Source organism: Henckelia pumila, chromosome 2, assembly GCF_033568475.1.
Source record: "Henckelia pumila isolate YLH828 chromosome 2, ASM3356847v2, whole genome shotgun sequence".
In the NCBI taxonomy this organism is placed as follows: Eukaryota; Viridiplantae; Streptophyta; class Magnoliopsida; order Lamiales; family Gesneriaceae; genus Henckelia; species Henckelia pumila.
Genome location: NC_133121.1, coordinates 14,739,745 through 14,758,817, shown reverse-complemented (window position 1 = coordinate 14,758,817; position 19,073 = coordinate 14,739,745). Strand labels below are relative to the sequence as shown.

Below are 19,073 nucleotides of genomic sequence, written 5' to 3'. Positions count from 1 at the left end.
ATCTCCCTGTTCAAAAGATAACGGCCGTCGTCGTACATTCGCATATCTGGTCTGTCTGTGTTGCGCTGTTCTCATTCTCTGCTGTATCAACTTCACCTTTTCAGTTATTTGTCTGATCATATCTGGCCCTAACTCAGGTACCTCAGAAACATCATCCCAATACAAAGGCGATCGACATTTCTTCCCATATAACGCTTCAAATGGAGCCATCTCTATACTCGTCTGATAACTATTGTTATAAGAAAATTCCACGAGTGGTATAGAATTTTGCCATGTAATACCGAAATCAAGTACTATAGCTGTCAACATATCCTCAAGTGTCTGAATAGTTCATTCAGATTGACCGTCAGTTTGAGGATGATAGGCAGTACTCAAATGTAAACGCGTACCTAGAGCTTCCTGTAGGCTATGCCAAAAGTGCGAAGTAAACCTCGGATCTCGGTCAGATACAATCGACTTTGTCACACCGTGTAGTCTTACCACTTCTCGAATATAGAGATCTGTCATTTGATCATGACGATAAGTCATTTGATAAGGAATAAAGCACGCAGATTTCGTCAATCTGTCGATGATCACCCAAACAGCATCGCATCCTCGAGATGATCATGGCAACTTCGTTACAAAGTCCATGGAAATGTGGTCCCATTTCCATTCAAGAATCGATAAACTCTGCAATAAGCCACCTGGTTTCTTTCTTTCAGCCTTCACCTGTTGGCAATTCAAACATTTGGAGACAAATTCAGTCACGTCAGACTTCATTTGTTTCCACCAGTACTGATTCTTCAAGTCGTTGTACATCTTTCTGCCTCCAGGGTGAATACTGAAGTGACTACAATGGACTTCTTGTAGAATATTATGTCTCAAGTCTGTAATATTGGGAACAACTATTCGGTTATTCACATACAAGATATCATCTCACTGTTTGATCTTCAAGATGTATTGCACAGTTATCAAATCTTGAACGACTCTCGATATACCAATGGTTGTTGATTCGATCGGGATATATGGTTGAAGGGACCGTACTGTACGCTAACCAAAACTCACTGATTCTTGCAGGCACTATCAGTGATACCTAGGGAATCATGGAGCGATGTTGTTAGGAGCTCTTACCACGATTCGATGGGCAAGTCAAAAATTGTTGTTCCGAGTCACAAGGAGTTGTGAGTCCATGGCTAGCTGTGTCCCTGAACCATTAAGGGTCACACAAGTAATGGATTTCTAATCCCCGTTGAGAGAGTTAAATTTAATGAGTTAAATTTAGCGAACGAGAAGTAGGACTTCTTATTGATGAATAGAGGGAGTGAGATTTCCTAAAATGACATGGGGATGCCATTTTTGGAAACCACTGAATTCGGATTTAGAAAATTTATCTTGACTTTAAAATATGCAGAAAAGGTTTCTGTACACATTGGTAAAATTGGTTTATCAATTAGTGTCACGATGAATTTTATATTAATTTATGAACATACGGGCTTTGCTTGTCAGACTTGAACTTATGACTAACGGGCCCTAAGCTGTTAGCAGCCCATGTTATAAATAATTTATTCTAGTACAGAAATTACATACAGAAGCTCATAATTTTCGAAACCTAGAGAGCCACTCTCCTTAGGGTGGCCGAACACCTCCCTCTCTCCTGTTCGAAAATCCAGTCTGCAATTTTAGAAAATTACAGTCTGGTTTGACAGATCAGATTTGTTAATCTCTCTTCGTAGAAACTTCTGATAGACTTTCTAATGCAGTCTGTCAGAGGAATTAAAATTCTGTTCGTGGACCTGATTCAGGAGTTGATCGAGGCATCGGTTCCTGGGATATACAAGAAGAGCAGATTTATCTGTTGAAGTCCATAACCTCAAGTTAAAACTTGAGAGGTAAAATGAAATTTTGTTTTATTTTACGCAACTTGTTTTAATCATAAGGATCTGACACCCATGATCTGGAATCGTTCCAGATCTAAAAATAAAATTTTAAAACTTTCCGCTGCCTTGGGTATCAGATCTGACAGATCCGAGAACGTGTTCCAACACCCGAGTTGGCAAAGCTGGCACTAATCCGGTCACACTTGATGGATGTATAAATAAGGGGCATCCCAGCTCTCAAGTTTATGGGCGATATGGTTTGAAGATGAACCTTGCATTCAAAAGGTTACTTTGTTACTCTAGTCAACTTTGGGATGCCTCTAAATACTTCATATTTGTTCTAAAACTACTGATCATGTCTGACAGATTTTCTTGTTAAATAGGTGTTTGACTCATAAATTAATTTGTGACATTAATTTAGCATTTAATCAATTAAGAAATTTAATGATAGATCTCGGTGAATTAAAGCCCAATAAAGCTACATGAACTGCAAAGAATTGGTCAACAACACCCACTACTGCACTCGGGGAACCGGATTGAATCTCAAGGAACCAAGCAGAGAAAGAGGATAAGATCAAGTCAAAATAGTTACAAATAGTGTGATGGTGAAGTTGGGCACTTGGGGAACCAAGCTGAGAAAGAATGAGAGGAAGACCAAGTCAAAGCAGTTAAGAGTTAGTGGGGTTGTTAATGGGGCTGTTAGTGCTGCAAGTAGTGGGACTAGTGGAGGTGAGCAATTGAGGAACTGACTCGGGAACCAGCATATAAAAGGTGCATTCATGCAGAACACAAGAGAACAACCAACAATCCAACAATTCCAAGCTCCAAAAGCTCGAATTCTTCAGCATATTTCTGCACATTTTCAAAATTTCACCATTGTCTTGTATATTTCTATATTTTCAGTCATATTTTGTAGTTCCTCGAGCTTTTCAGCAATTTTATTTTGTTTTATGGCAAACACTTGTCATTTTAAAAATTTTAGTAGTAATGTTGATGTTTCAATGGCTATTAATGATTTTTATTCATTATTCCTTATGTTCTTTGGCATTTAACCGGTAGAATTGAGACCGACGATGAAACCGGGACTCACATTCTCTTGATTTTAGAAGTTAGATTTTATTTTTTCATTTTTATTTTATTTCGGCACTCATGTGCCTGACACGCCTGCGCAACACACAAAATTCGCCAATTTTTATGTGCAAACATAATTTTGGCACGCCCGGTGGGACCAATGATGTCGAAGACCGAAGAAACATTAACGAAGGAGGTGACGATTTTTCTGCACAGGAAGAAGAGTCCGAGGAACCACCAAAATATTATGGATCAAAAAATGCGAGGATCTGTTCAGTTCATCTTGATTCCATCAACACTAAGGAAATGGAGATGATGGAAATAATGTTGAACACCATGGAACGTATGGAGGAGGCACATAGGCTTGTTATTTCGGCCATGGGCTTTATGCGAGGTGAGATGAGCAAAATCAAATCTGGTGGAGAATATGTTCCTAAAATCACCATCTCTCAAGAACAGACGGTGAACCCTAATAAAACTGCTGAGGAAAGTCGTAACCCCAATGAAGGTAGAAAATCAAGTGGGAGTTCCCCAGCAGGCGATACCCGTCGCTTGGTAAATCTCCATCAAGAGAATGATGTTGATCGATGCACTCCACTTCACAAAGGAGAGGAAGATGTGTGGAAAAGAACTCCTCAAAATCTGAAGTATAACAGTAAGATTTCAGTTTTTCAACAATTTTTTGTCATTAACCAAAAGTGTTCTGCAGGGTTACAGGGAACCATCAATCGAGAACATAATTTTATGAATGCTCGGGGGGCACCATATCTCCCTCAACCTTTGATTATCACACACTTTTTGTACAGGTACAAAAGTAAGTACAAATTGTATCAAAGAACCACTCAAGGACCGAGGAACCCATTACGTCCTGGAGGAGCCAAAATCCTAAGGTCGAGGAACTACTCGCATACTAGAGGAACCATGGCCCACGGGCCAAATAACATTTTATATCATTGTGGAAATGTGACATCAAAGAACTGCTCATATATAAGAGTAAGAACCATGGCTCGAGGGCCACAAAGCGATACTTACCAGCAAATGAACAATATTTCACAATCAAGGAACGTGTTTTCTCCAGCATATTGGCCGGTTGGGCCAAAATCTTGCGGGAAACTCAGCTCAATGCGTGGTATTATATCCAAGCATATTGGCCCGTTGGGCCAAAAGCTTGCCCGGTTTGACCCATAAATTAATTTGTGCAATTAATTTAGCATTTAATCAAATAAGAAATTTAATGATAGATCTCGGTGAATTAAAGCTCAATAAAGCTACAGGAACTGCAAAGAATTATTCAACAACTTCCAAGACTCACTATTGCACTCGAGGAACCGGATTGACTCTCGAGAAACCAAGCAGAGAAAGAGAAGAAGACCAAGTCAAAACAGTTATAAGTAGTGTAATGATGAAGTTGGGCACTCGGGGAACCTTCGGCACTTGGGGAACCAAGCTGAGAAAGAATGAGAGGAAGACCAAGTCAAAGCAGTTAAGAGTTAGTGGGGGCTGTTAATGGGGCTTTTAGTGCTGCAAGTAGTGGGGCTAGTAGAAGTGAGCAGTTGAGGAACTAACTCAGGAACCAACATATAAAAGGTGCATTCATGCAGAACACAAGAGAACAACCAACAATCCAACAATTTCAAGCTCCAAAAGTTCGAATTCTTCAGCATATTTCTGCACATTTTTGAAATTTCATCATTGTCTTGTATTTTTCTATATTTTCAGTCATATTTTGTAGTTTCTCAAGCTTTCCAGCAACATCTTTTATTTTGTTTTATGACAAACACTTGTCATTTTCAAATTTTTAGTAGTAATGTTGATGTTTCAATGGCTATTAATGATTCTTCTTCATTATTCCTTATGTTCTTTGGCGTTTAACAGGTAGAATTGAGACCGACGATGAAATAAGGACTCACATTCGCTTGATTTTAGAAGTTAGATTTTATTTTTTCATTTTTATTTTATTTCGGCACTCACGTGTCTGGCACACCTGTGCAACACACAAAATTCGCCAATTTTTATGTGCAAACAATAGGATAGGGAAAAATTAAGAACCAATATTGGAGGCCTCTCTTAACAGACCACGAGAGGCTTGAAACTATATTTTGCAATCTTGGATGCTCGAGTTTCATGCACACACACGGTAATGCATTGGTAAAATGTGAACTATTGTTAGTCCATCTTACTTTGAATATTTAAGAAAAGCGGTAACTAACCCTTGATCTGGCAAGAACCGAAAAGAACATTCAAATAATCAAATGGTAGTATTTTTTTATTTTTTTTATTTATGGTTTAGTTTATCTGAGTTCGAGTCTGAGACATGAATGACTTCCCATCGTCCCATAAATTTACGGTGTTGGATACACCGGTTAGTCAACTATGTCAAGAACTGATGTATTGCGGTGCCAAACTATTTTATTGTACTTGACAAGGTTCTTTTCTGAGTATAAGTTTCCTTCTTCATATGCTATAGACAGAACATCTTTACGTTTTTACTATGATAATATTATGTTTTGTATCTTCGTATTGACCGTAGAGCTAAATGCATTTTACATGATTGATTATCAACATCTAACAAGAATCAAGGCTCATTATGTACATTATGCTCATGTATTGATACATAAAATAAATGGTGTTAAAATATGGTATTTCACTTCCATACCTTGATTCCTTTAATAAAAAAAAAAACCTTTCATTCATTAATTCAAAAAAAAAAAAAAACTAAGTGAGTATCATTCGTCGATCAGTTGAATGTATCAAATAGTTAATTATTTTTGAGTTGAAAAGTTTTTTTTAAAAAATAAATTTCGGATATGAAATCTCACCTTAAATTTGAAACTCGTGGAATCACAAGTAAAGATGAAAAAATTGATGAATGAAAATGCAGACTTGGTTTGGAAAAATGGTCAGTTTGATACAATCGCATCCAGCTCATCCAGCGTTTCCCAACGCCGACAAAACTGTGACCCCTCCACTTGGCACTATATTTATGTAGGCCCCATCTTAGATTCCTTTTCGCATTGTACTATTTATTTTACATTTAAAATAAGGATAATGCTAGTACATAGAAGACTACACATTGAGTTACACAATACATATGAAATTACAAAATTATCTTTCCAATTGATTTGAAAAAAATCTTTCCAAAATTCATTAAGGATATTTATGTAATTTCAAGTGCAACGTGTAACTCAACGTGTAACCCTTTATGTACATGTAGCATCACCCAAGTCAGAAAATTCTAGATATACGTGAGATCCCCCGTACAATAGCTTTTATTTAACGATTTTTTTTTTGTTTTTTAAAAAAGGACCCCCCCTCCCTATTTCAATGTTATACTCGAGGTCAAATAATTAATAATTATTTTCAAAAAAATTAATAATTGTTAAATTATGAAATTATTAGAAAATACTTCTTCTAGCGAGTACTTTAATTTTGGTGTACACTATTATTACTTTCAAATTTAAATTTTTGAATAAATGATTTATTTAATTAAAAAATTTTAAAAAATGAAAGAAATGAAAAAATAAAAAAAGAAAAGAAAGAAAGAAAGGAAAATGAGACAAGTGAGAGAGAGTAAAAGGACAAAGAAAGGGGAATCGGTGTCAGTTTGAAAACAACAGCTTCTGAAAAATGAGACCAAATTTTAGATTCCAATTCCATTGTCCGCTTTCTTTCGTTTTCTTTTTTCATTACTCGCCTCCCGATATATACTCCCCCCATTCTAAGTCAATTTTACTTTCTTTTTTTAATATAAAAATATTATTTTGTTGTTTTCCATCGAGTTCTGGAAGTTTTTAATAATTAAATTCATCTGAATTTGATTCTCTATATTGCTCGGACATAAATGTGATTTGGTTTTTGGAATTTCAAATGTAGGCGCCACCAAAATCGGATTTTATTCTGTGTAAATTTATTGTTTCATTCCAACAGTTATTCGATTTGACCACATTAATAATAATATAGGTCTTATGTATCATTCTTATCATGACAATATATTATGTTTTACAGAATCAAATATTTAAATTATACCTTCTATAATTAATTCCCTTTTGATTTCATGTTCACTTCATCCATTATCATATAGACAAAAACTTCTATGAAACGGTCAATGGTCATATTTATGAGACAGATCTTTTATATGAGTTATCCATTAAAAAATATTACAATTTATGTCAAAAGTATTACTTATTATTATTATTATAAATATGGGTAAAATTGACCCGTCTCACAAGAGTGTTACTCTGTCATATAAGATTATTTCTTCAACTTCTTCTCGTAACTTTACCATAAAAACAACGATAATTCGAAGTTCGAACCATATGTGGAGCTACGTTTTGACAATTCATATTTTAGTCATCTAATTGATCTGTTTTAGCAAAGAGATTTCAGTCTGATATAATAACTACATCTAACACAATGTTATAATTTATATGATAATCTTTAGTATAAAACAAGAATGAATATAAAGTAGTTTTTGTGAGAGCCTCTTGTCTAGCAAATGGATTAACCGCGAGTAACACAATGTTATAATTTATATAATAAACTATTTTTATAAAACAAAAATGAATATAAAGTAGTTTTTGTAAAATCCTCTTGTTTCGTTATTCTTGAGCCAGTTTAGACTTAGAAAATGAGAGTCTAGTTATTTATTATTATTTTCAAAAATAAAAAATAAAAAAATTTGTTTTTTGCATATTCCTTCATGCACTAATGAGTGTTCCCTGTTTTTATCACACTCCCAAACAGATACATTCACATGGAAACTTTCACGCCATCACTCGAATCATTCTCCATAAATAAAATACCAATTATTATTATTATTATTATCATCCATTGATCTCCATTTCGATTCCCATCTTCTCATTCTGTGGCGCCCCGAAACTGTATAATTCATGTGTATATAACGAGTGTATCTACGTACAGCAAGTGTGGTGAGCGAAGATGGCAATTTCAGATATGGTCTAGAATTTTGAGAACTCAAGGTCGGTTTTTTTTTTTTTTTTTGGGTTTAAATTTTTTTTTTTTTTTTTTTTTGTATTTTTCTGCAATGCATGCTGATCTTGTTCTCGTATCTTTATTTGATTTGATTTGCGTTGATTGATTCGATGCTTTATATATCAGTGATCGGATGAAATAGTTGATTCCACGTCCGTACGTTGCTGTTTGTTCCGAGTATATATAGATCAAATGCGCTTATAAATTTCAAAATTGATCCTTTTTTTTTTTTTTTTCCTATTGAGATTTTGCTTCGAGTCAGGTAAGTTGCTAAATTAAACATGATAAAAGGAGGAGGAGTTGTGAGATTTAGTTCGGATCGAAATGTTGAGCTTTTTTGTACTTCACCCGTATCTTGATGGACACGATTTTACATATAATGAAAATTCATTTAATTTTCGAGTTCATGCTGTTTGGATATTATTAAATGATTCTGAGCAATGGAGTATTTGATTAGACGGGCTTCCGAGTGCTACTGCTAATTTATGGTAATCCGCTGAAATAGAGCAAAAGAAACATTGCAAAATGGGTTACTCTGCAACTCTTAACAATATGGTTTAAATGCTCATGTGCTTCCTTTATTTATGAATTTTAGGGCCTAAGCGTACCAATGTTTAATGTAACATTTGGGCCGAGGATTTTGTATCAGAGGAATAATAGATCTAGTCAGTGATCATTTCATGGTAACTATTATGCTTATTTGCAACGTGACATTTCCATCTTTGATTTGCATTTATATCTGCTTAGGAAGTCAACAAAGGACAGTGGTGTATTTTGTCTAGTTCAGAGTTTCAGTAAAAACGTCTTTTAATACCCAAAGCACAAATTATCAGTTTTCACTTTGGGGAAATGTATGGTGTATTTTCCTGATTAAATCAAGGTTGTTTGATGCAGGCTCATTCTCAATACAAATATTTTAGTATTCAAAATGATTACCTATGAACAAGATCCTGATGTTGTCCGTTGGGGTCTTCAGCTTTTCGATGGTGATCCATATTCTAATTGTGGATATTGTGGTTCCCTCATGCAACATGATGCATACTATTATCCAGGGTATTACTCAAAAGGATATCACGACGATGCTGACTGCAGTAATACAGGAAATCAGGAGCTTACTGTGAACTGTCTTCATGAAGAATTATCTCAACTTTCAGTAACTGAACCAGTCAAGCCTTTCCAGGAAGGGGTGCAACATCCACAAACATCCTACTGTTCTCAGGATTGGTTTCCTCAATCGCTGGGAAGCTACAATTTCGAAATTGAAGGTACAAGAGGCTTTCAAACTGACTACTTTCTTTGTTAATGCAGTTGCCCTAAGCACCACATGACTTGTAAAAGAAGATTTCCTGTCACCATATATAGTTGCACTAATTTCTTTATGACTAGTAGGAAATGACAATCTCCACGAAGTAGAAACTGATTTGGGGATTTCAGCTTCATGTTCAAGCCCTGGAGAAGAAACATATTGCGGGGAGGAGCGGTTATACTCATTAGAACTAATGGATGGGTACTCTTTGGATGGTGAAGTGGGAAAAAGACTCAACCAGATGGTTCCTATACCAGTAAGTGTAGCTCTGTTGAAGTATACTTTGTCATGTGGGAATTCATATTACTTTTGAGTTAATGGATGTTCGTTTTAGTTTAATGACAGATCTTGAAATTCATGCGACTTAGCAATCTGTTTGACATGATTAAACGACTGGATACATTTTATATTATATTGGTGTGACGAATTAAACCAGCAATATTTAATATGTGGTATACCTATTAGGCATGCTTGGTTTTTGTTCCTACCCCAGTTTTCGACATCTGCATCATCATTTTACTTACATCTTGACTACTCACTTTTGAACTTTGTCAGTCATTACAAGTTCTTCACATTCTTGTGCACTTTTCTTCAGCATTCAAGTGTTAATACATACAACTAATTTGCATTGAGCTTTTCCATTTTCATGTTTATTCTCTATTGGTGGGTGAGGTATTTTAAATTTCTATTGGTGTACTATGCATATAAAGGCAGATCATAATTATATGATAGTCTAAATAAAAAAACAAAGCCTTTACTTGAATGGATGTTCATATTGGTTCATTAATAACGCATTGCTTCTAATCAAGGTATCATTTATAAAAATCTGATCTTGGTCATTAATTTTTCATTAGTTTTGTGCCAGGATTTCATTTATGGATCACTCTAAGTCTGATATGCTTGCTCATGCTATGCTTACTTGATTGCAAATATAAAGAACTGGAGACTGATATGTCTCTGTGCATGGTCTCATCTGTGCAGCATATTCCTAGAATTAATGGTGAAATACCATCCATTGATGAAGCAACTTTAGATCATCAGAGGCTTCTGGACAGGTATTGAGATTTATCAGTTAACATGAGGCTTTCGTGTATAAAAAAAGTACTCTAATGCAGTTAACGCTGGATGGATATGTGCCCAATTTGAATGGTGTTAGATTTTTCTCTTTCATTTGACTGCATCACTACCAAACTTGGCAAAAGAAATGTCCACAACAACAGCTTTTGTGTAGGCAGTGTCTTTGAAATGCTCATCTGTTTTGTCGTTTCTATTTTGTCCAAAGACATTAATAATCGGTGGAGACTAAATTAGAAATGGGATGTTTATAAATTTTAAATAATATAATTGGGACATTCCTCTTACCTTTGGTAGGAGATCACTATGATTGTTCTTGATAACACGCGTCTGGTTGAGTGTCTTGGCAATTGTTTGTTTCTTATCTGTTTGTCAAAGAAAAGAACAAATCGGGATGATATTTTTAGGTAAAGATTAATGTTATTCAGTTCTTTTTGCAAATACTTAGATGCAATGTTATCTCCTGTAGATTACAGGTGTATGAGCTGGTGGAGTTCAAGGTTCAAGGCGATGGTAACTGCCAGGTCAGTTTCTTCATTAGTCAATATGTTCAGCTACTTTTACAAAGTGGCATTAAGATGACCGACATGAATAACTGAATGAGCATTTCTCCCCAGTTTCGAGCTCTGTCAGACCAATTTTATCGTACTCCAGAGCATCACAAATTCGTCAGACAGCAAGTTGTAAATCAGGTTAATGCTGTTTGACTATTCTCTTCACATTCTTCTTGAAACTGTAGTGTGGTTTTGTTTGAAGTCATATTTCATTTGTTGCAACAATTGGACTTCCAGCTAAGGTCTTGCCCAGAGATATACGAGGGATATGTATCCATGGCTTATGAACCCTATCTGAAAAAGATGTCCAAGTATATCTCTGTACTTGATATTAGATAACTATTTTCTGTTCCTATTTAACTGACCCCTGACATTATGCTCATGATATTAGGAGTGGAGAGTGGGGTGATCACGTCACTTTGCAAGCTGCTGCGGATTCAGTAAGATTTCTTGTCTTCTTTCCTTGCGTCATATTGTCGTGATGCTTTAATTCTTCACATGATACAATAAAAAATTCGAATCTGCAAAACAGTTTACAGGAAATTTGCTTTTTTCTATCTTGTTGATCACCTTCACAGATGACAAATTTCTTTGCACTCAACTATTGTAAATTTATATGTGTGTTTTAGTTTCGAAGAACCTTGCCATGGGATACTAATAAGCTAGAAAAATATGCCCAAAAGAAAAAAAAAGATTGTTATGATAGCAAGATTAGATTTTATCCCAGATTTTGTTTTAAGATTTATTGGATATTCTTATTCTAGCACATATAAACTGTTTAGAAGTGTAAAATAGGAAATACTGAAAATGCTGTTCTTTTGTTGCCTATTTTACTAATTTACTATCACGTTTTAGTGTTTCTGATTTATATTTGACAATATGCACATGGACCATGGATGATAGTGGAAACTACAATTTAGGTAAATACATCCCAACATAGTAATTTAAGTTTGATAGTTGAGACTTACAGGTAAAGGCTTCCTTTTTGTTGTGGTAGATCCATACTTTTAGAGAGGACTGCTCCCTGTGTTTTCAGAAAACACGGAAAACTTCATTTGAAAAAAAGGCATAAATCTCCCTGTATTTTTAAATTTACGCAAAAAAGTTAGATAATAATTGAAGAATAAGTATGTTTTTACAATAACAGAGGGGACAAAATACATTTTGCCTGAGGATCTGCAATATCATACATGAGCTAAAGGTTGGATGCCACCGTTTCTCTCGTTTTAGTGATTCACTTTATTGTTTTGCTGCAGTATGGTGTAAAAATATTTGTGATAACATCATTCAAGGAGACATGCTACATTGAGATCCTTCCTAGCATCCAAAAGTCTGAAAGAGGTAACGTTAGTCTTATTAGTGAGCATGACATTCCTACATGTGACAAGTATAATTGAATATATCTTCAGTGTATTGCCGTATGAATCCTGCCATTGCTTCTTTCTCATTCTGGGTTCCAATTCTTCTGCAGTTATCTTCTTGAGTTTTTGGGCAGAGGTTCACTACAATTCCATATATCCGGAAGGAGGTAAATTCCAACTTCCTATCATTCATGGAACCCAATCTGGACAACCATTTTTATATCAACACCAAGTTCAGAACTGTTATCAATTGATTATAAATGTCAAAACGGACATCTCGTGCAACAACAAGCCTAGAAGTTTAGTTAAAGATGGTTTAACATACTTTGAAAGAATTTTTTTTTTTTTTTGCATTCTATTTGAAAATATTTTTTATTTGATAAAAAAAAAATTCCTTCCAGATTTCCCGACATTTCGGACAAAAAAGAAGAAGAAATGGCAGTCAGATCAACATGAACATTTTGAGTTATCAGATGATTACAGTAACTGATCGAATGGTAATTTCTGGCCACACTACATACATTTCAATCATCTTTCATTAATTTGTCATTCAGATATTGCTCTAGTTCTTGGTTTCTGTAATATAAGTCTAATCTGTTGCATTGAACAGGACACAGATCCCAAGCCATTGATGACCTGTTGATCTAGAATCTGTTTCTGTCCTGTCTGGAATCTGGAGTAGCAAACTTAACCTTATTCTTTCTGAATAAATTAATTCTTGGAACATGGAAATTTCCTCCATCTTTTCTGCTTGTACATCAAACCAATATTTTGCATTGGATCTTTCTTTAGAACGTTTTGTCTGTACCGAATTCACATTCTTTTGATGCACAAAAAAGGGGGACAATAATTCAGATGATATGGTTAACCCATAAAATATAAATGATATACAATTGAAATTAAGGACGTTTGTTAAAATATATTTTGCTAGTAGCAAGAGGGGTACATAGAGAACATATATTTCTCAGATGGAATTAAATTTGTTGATGATATTTATGGGTTCTGTTTCCATCTGGAACAAAGCAGGTCTGATGGACTTTTGCCCAAAACAAAAGTTTAAAAAAATGTTTAAAATAAAATAGAATGAGCCATATAACGATTGACAACCACTTTTTTAAAAAAATTGAAATGAGACAATACTGAATCTAGCAACTCAAATTTGTTAAGCTGCAAAATTTATTTCAATATTGGCCTCCAAGTTGGATATATTCAAAGACAATTATGCTAAAGAGATACTAGGGAGCTAGCAGCTGAGATTGTGGCTAAGGGATGATGCATTGGTGGAAGCTGTCTCCCGAAAGTTGACAGAGGGATGAGGTTATCTCTCAAACTAAGTTTAATGTAAATCGAGCTCGAAAACAAATAATGTAATATGCTAGCTAATACACATTGCCAGCATGTGAAGCTATTATATATTTGCACACAAACAACCGTCAATGGCTAAGAGGACTAATCAGAAATTGTTTGCTAAGGTACTTTGGGCCTTTATACATCATATAAAAATTGAGGTGATTGCTTATGAGTTAATGACAGAATGGTCGATATTTGCTTCATGCATTACTACTTAAGCGATCGAAAGAGTGAAAGAACTGGAGGTGAAGTTGCTCGAAGAGCTCGGGATGGAACTAGAGCAATCATATGTTTTAGAACAGGTCTTTAGAAGACAGGTGATAAAGCAAAAGTAGGAGCTATTTTGTTGAGTATTGTTGCTAAAAGTAATAGGGAGGTAAGAGAAATCGATCTATAGGGACAGAGTGAGAGAGATATGCATCTGTTATGTTCTGATACCTTTCTTGCTCTTGGGGATGTTTCCTAGTGAGGGGATTTAATCATTCGTTTCGCAAAAAAATTGTTACTGTTATATTGAATCGAAATCTTTATTCTTGTTCCGCCATTGTCATTTGCTTATTTTTTTAATTTGGAGGTGAGACTCTGCATCTGTCTCATATTCATTTGAACTTCAAAGCGTGTGTTTTCCCTTAAGAAAACTTCATTGAAAATCTGATCATACATTGACTCTTTACACTACGGCCCCATTTTACTTGGTAAGAAGTAGGAGGAGTACTCAAGGAGTGTAACGAAAGATACACATTTAGTGGCTAATGTATTATTGTTTATACTTGAAAACACATATATCAGACATAGTTTGGTGTGGCGTTTGGCGGTGTTGGTGCCGAGGCCACACGTGTCCCCCTTTCAGATCGACTGTTTTCAGCGAATTTCAAGGTATTTTGATGCATCCCTTGCTGCTTCTCATCCTCGGTGTAGTCGGCGGAGTAATAGTTTTCTTCGGTGAACTTGACGTCCTTGGAAGGTGGAAGAAACATGCTACCCCATTGTGGGAAGTGAACCAATGTGACGGGAAGAGTGCAGGCCATTATCATGATCCCCATGTTCCTGAGGCCGACGGCTGTGTCGTGCGTGGCACTGGTGAAAAAGAGCAGTTGTGTTAAGCCAGAACCGAAGTTTCCTCCAGCTCCAGTCATGCCAGATATTATGCCCAAGGATCTTCTTGAAATGAAAGGGACTATGCCGAAAGTTGCTCCACAGGCTGCCTGGGCGCCGATAGAGAATATGATCATATGGGTAACGGCCACAGGAAGGGAATTGGCCTCCCCTAGAAGTAAACAGAAGGCTCCTCCCATAGTTTGTAGGGTCCATAGGGTCCAGAGTCTGCCTCTCATCCCGAATTTTCGGGCTGCAACATCGGACGCGTATCCGCCGAATGGGCGAGCAACCAGATTAGCCATGCCGAAGGTGGCTGCTATGGTTCCGGCAGTACGGAGTTTGAGGTCGAATCTGTCGTAGAAGTACTCGGCGATGACATTGTCGGTAGACAACTCAACTCCCATGGAGTATCCGTAGAGGAGTACGAAGATCCAGGTCCTGTAATTGGTGACAGCATAGCGAAACACCTTCCAGAATTGATCTTTGGCAACTTCCCCCTTCTTCTGCAAAGCACTTAAGTTGCCATCAGGCAAATCTTGGCCCAGAGTCATCACCAAAATACCCATAATCACATGAAGCCAACCCGGAACGAAGAATGCGATCCTCCAGGCTGTAAATGGAGTGGATCCCGCCTTCCTGATGATCTCATACAGCAAAGGCATCAGCAGCTGTGTCGCACCTCCTCCCATATTCCCCCATCCTGCCGCTGTCCCGTTCACCGTCCCGATAATCTTGGTATTGAACATAGTACTCATCCAGTACTGGCACGAGACGAAGGTGGCCAGGGAGAAGCCGATCATGAAACGAACAGCCACATACCCGCCAGCCGACGACACGAAAGACATGCAAAACACCGTCGGGGCAGAGAGCATGATCAGAAAAGCGCAGCCGTAACGTGGTCCCAGAAGATCGCAGACCGCACCCATGACAAGCCTAGAGAAGATACTCCCGGAAACCGAGGCGACCCCAGCATTTCCGATGTCTCCTCTGGTGAGGCTCAGGTTGTCCCGGATAATGGGAACCAGTGGAGCAGCTGCGAAAGTGGACACAAAACAGGTGAAGAAAGAAATCCAAGACAGGTGAAAAGTCCTCATGTGAGGGTTGGCAAAGGAAAATAGCTTGAACTTCTTCGCCTTGTGCTCCGAGTCCACCGGCAAGTCGAACTTCGCCGTCGTGTCAGTCGGCACCATCGGCGATGCCACCGAGAATGCCAGCACCGCCTCCCTGCCGGTAACTCCATGCATGGAGCTTCCAGGAGACCCTTCCATATCCGCCATTGATTTTAATTAATTTCTTGATGATCAAGAAATATTTGCTACTAAATTATTATAATGTGAATATATGGAAGATAGAGGAATTAATCTAGGTGGAGTGTTTATATATATAGTGCATGTGAGGAGTTGACATTTGAAAGATCAGCTAGTGGAGGATCCCAATGGTTATAAGAGTTTGTTTAATTACAAATTAGATTAATCCAATTCTCCGCATCTGATTAATTAACCTTATCGTATATCCCAAAGGATCATATTCAACTTTGGTATTTTTTGAATGAGAAAAAAAAATGTCAAAATATATTTATATATGTGAAAGTGACTTCATCAAATTGATTTTAATGCAAATTTTTTTAAAAAAATTAATATTGAAATGTAACTTTTATTTTCAGAACATTGAATCTCTTTGTTGAAAGGGAATCAACCGGATACCAAGGTCTTGTTATATAATTTAATTTCTCTAATACAATATATCATGGGTTAATTAGGATTCAATACTCATTTCATATGTTTCATTATCATTCAGTCTTTGTCAGAAATTTTATTTTTCTACACTCCCTAATTCAACAAAAAGTTTGTCTTAACTCACTGGGCCCACAAAGCATTTTCGAAGTGAAAAAATAGGTATAAAAATTTAAAAATCTGGTACAAATATATGAAATTTAAGTACCAACTATTTCAAATCAAATATAAAAACAAGTGTTCTTGGTATAAAGTTTTTTGTGTTATGTTTCATCTCTCTAAAATCAAAAATATAAATCATGATTTGATACTCAATTTGAGACAGTTGATGCCATAAATATATAGATCCATACTCAAATTAAATATGTTTGTACTCAAATATTTTAAATTAGTACACATAAAATTGTTGATTTTCATGATTCTTGAAATACTAATGTATGTACTGAATAATAATGAACAAATGCTTTAATAGAAATATTTTGTACATAAACACATGTATGTGCAATATGTTTTTGATGTTAAAAAATTTTTGTTCGAATGTTATACTCAAAATCTTAATTTTTGTACCAGATCTAAAAGTGATAGTACTCAAACATCATATATTAGTACCATATATTTAACTTTTTATACCAATTATTATATATGAAAAGAAATGTGGGACCATGGAGTCAAAACAAAAATTTATAACATAGGAACTGAATTTTAAGTTATTATTGAACTTAGGGACTGAATCTCAAGTAGCCCATATATCATCGCTTCATCTTTCATTTTTGTGAACCCTAAATATATATATGTTTTTTGAATTATAAAAGGATTTTTTTAATAATGACCTTATGTCGTCATTATATTATAAACAACGTTTTATGCGTTTACCTATGGTTACACTTGATTCCATTACACTTGGATAATATTTGGTGTGTTATAATCTAGGGCTGGGATAGTACCGAATCAAAATATCGATTTTTTGGGATACCGTACCGAAATTGTTTCGATATAGACATTTTTTTGGTATATCGAATTTTTTTTGGGTATTTATACGGTATTAATATGGATTTTTTTCATACCAAAATATCGAAATTTCGATATCGGTATATGTATGAATTTTTTTCATACCAATATTTTTGATACGGTATGCCGAAAAACCCACCCCTACTACAATCTGCTCTCAAATCTCAATTTAATGAGTATAAAATTATTGAAAATTAATCACACGCCCATTTCATCAAAATATCAACCCACCAATTATTTTAATTAAATAAAAATGAATAAATAGAATGGAATCAAGATATCAAATTTCGGACGAGGTCTAGGTTTCAAGATCCATCATAAGTATTTATAACTTCAAAAGAAAATTATCTCTTTCATTATTTTCTAAAGAAATAAAATATTGTATATATATATTCTCACCATATTTATCTTACGATATATATATGCTTATTATTCTCATTCCATAGAATTATTCTCAAATACTGTTTGTGTAAGTTTGGTTATGAGCTGATTTTGGTGGAATTAACGTGGAGCTATATATAAATTTTGAATAATTTGTGTTCACATACACGCAATTATAATAAAGGATTTCGTCACAAAACATAATTTTCCAAAACTGATGTTTAAATTTAATTTGCTCTTTCAATAAAATTGAAATATAATATATAAAATTTCTAACGGTTTGATGTATCGAAGGGGTTTTTTCTTAATCGATCATTTGGTGGAGACTTATTTTCAACAAGTTGTTGATAGCTGCTTAATTCGATCGCGTCTATATTAATTAATTTATCCCTGGACTGGTGTCTCTAGCCGTGTGTGAAAATAAAGGGAAAATTGCAAATTTAGTCTTGTATGTTTGTCATTTTGCGATTTTGGTCATCTATGTTTTTACATTTCAGTTTTAATTCTGCATGTTCTGATTTTTGACAATTTCGGTCTTTTTTCAAAAATGCTTACGTGAAACTGTACACGTCAGCTTCACATCAGCACTGAATTGGTGTCACGTCAGCGCCACGTCGGAAAAAGGACTAAAATTGCCAAAGAAATAAATATAGCGGACTAAAACTGAAATGTGAAAACATAGAGGATCAAAATCGCAAAGTGACAAATATACATGACTAAATTTGCAATTTTTCTGAAAATAAAAAATACAGAGAGGCACTTACTGTGCTTACGTATACTTATATATAAAAAAAATAACCTTGAAATTATTTTATTTAATTTGGTTAAATTATTGGGCAACATTTTTGCAGCTGCGGTCAAATTTATTTGTGCAACCACAATACTTGCTGGCATTAACTTAATTATCACTTACGTACGGGGCATGAATAGCTATACAAAATATAGTAAATGGATATTTGTGTTGCATGCAATTACACAAATAACGAAATCATATTTAGCTAGGGTTAAGTTTCAATATAATTAACGAAATCATATTGTATCAAAAAAATTATAGTTAATGAAAACGATGCAACTAAAATTTTTTAAATTGTATAACAATTGTTCAAACATCACGTCTTAAATTTTATGAAATATAAAATACATCAAGGTTTCATACTGCCATTGAGGGTTTTTTTTTTCAAAAAAAAGAAGCATAAGATAATTCAATTTTATGAAATATAAAATACAGCAAGCTAGCTAGGTTTCATACTGCTATTAGGGTATTTATTTATTTTTAGCTAGGGTTAAGT

General features: G+C 35.2%; 2 protein-coding genes across 4 annotated transcripts; one reads left to right on the top strand and one right to left on the bottom strand.

Moving 5' to 3' along the window:
- Window positions 1-7,646: 7,646 nt before the first annotated feature.
- LOC140883378 (OVARIAN TUMOR DOMAIN-containing deubiquitinating enzyme 12-like) lies at window positions 7,647-13,063 on the top strand. 3 transcript variants are annotated; one of them, XM_073289820.1, is made up of 12 exons: window positions 7,647-7,906; window positions 8,814-9,184; window positions 9,354-9,481; window positions 10,207-10,280; window positions 10,769-10,823; window positions 10,917-10,991; window positions 11,091-11,164; window positions 11,245-11,293; window positions 12,110-12,194; window positions 12,325-12,381; window positions 12,616-12,711; window positions 12,825-13,063. In XM_073289820.1, the coding sequence occupies exons 2-11, from the start codon at window positions 8,848-8,850 to the stop codon at window positions 12,702-12,704; spliced, it is 1,023 nt and encodes a 340-aa protein (XP_073145921.1). In that variant the 5' UTR covers window positions 7,647-7,906; window positions 8,814-8,847; the 3' UTR covers window positions 12,705-12,711; window positions 12,825-13,063. The 3 variants fall into 3 exon arrangements, with proteins under 3 accessions (XP_073145921.1, XP_073145919.1, XP_073145918.1); XM_073289818.1 differs by having other exon boundaries at window positions 9,309-9,481; XM_073289817.1 differs by having other exon boundaries at window positions 9,306-9,481.
- Window positions 13,064-14,189: 1,126 nt separating this feature from the next.
- LOC140883082 (high affinity nitrate transporter 2.4-like) lies at window positions 14,190-16,004 on the bottom strand. The gene has a single exon (XM_073289387.1). It carries the CDS (start codon window positions 15,937-15,939, stop codon window positions 14,350-14,352), a length of 1,590 nt encoding a protein of 529 aa, XP_073145488.1. The 5' UTR covers window positions 15,940-16,004; the 3' UTR covers window positions 14,190-14,349.
- Window positions 16,005-19,073: the final 3,069 nt, after the last annotated feature.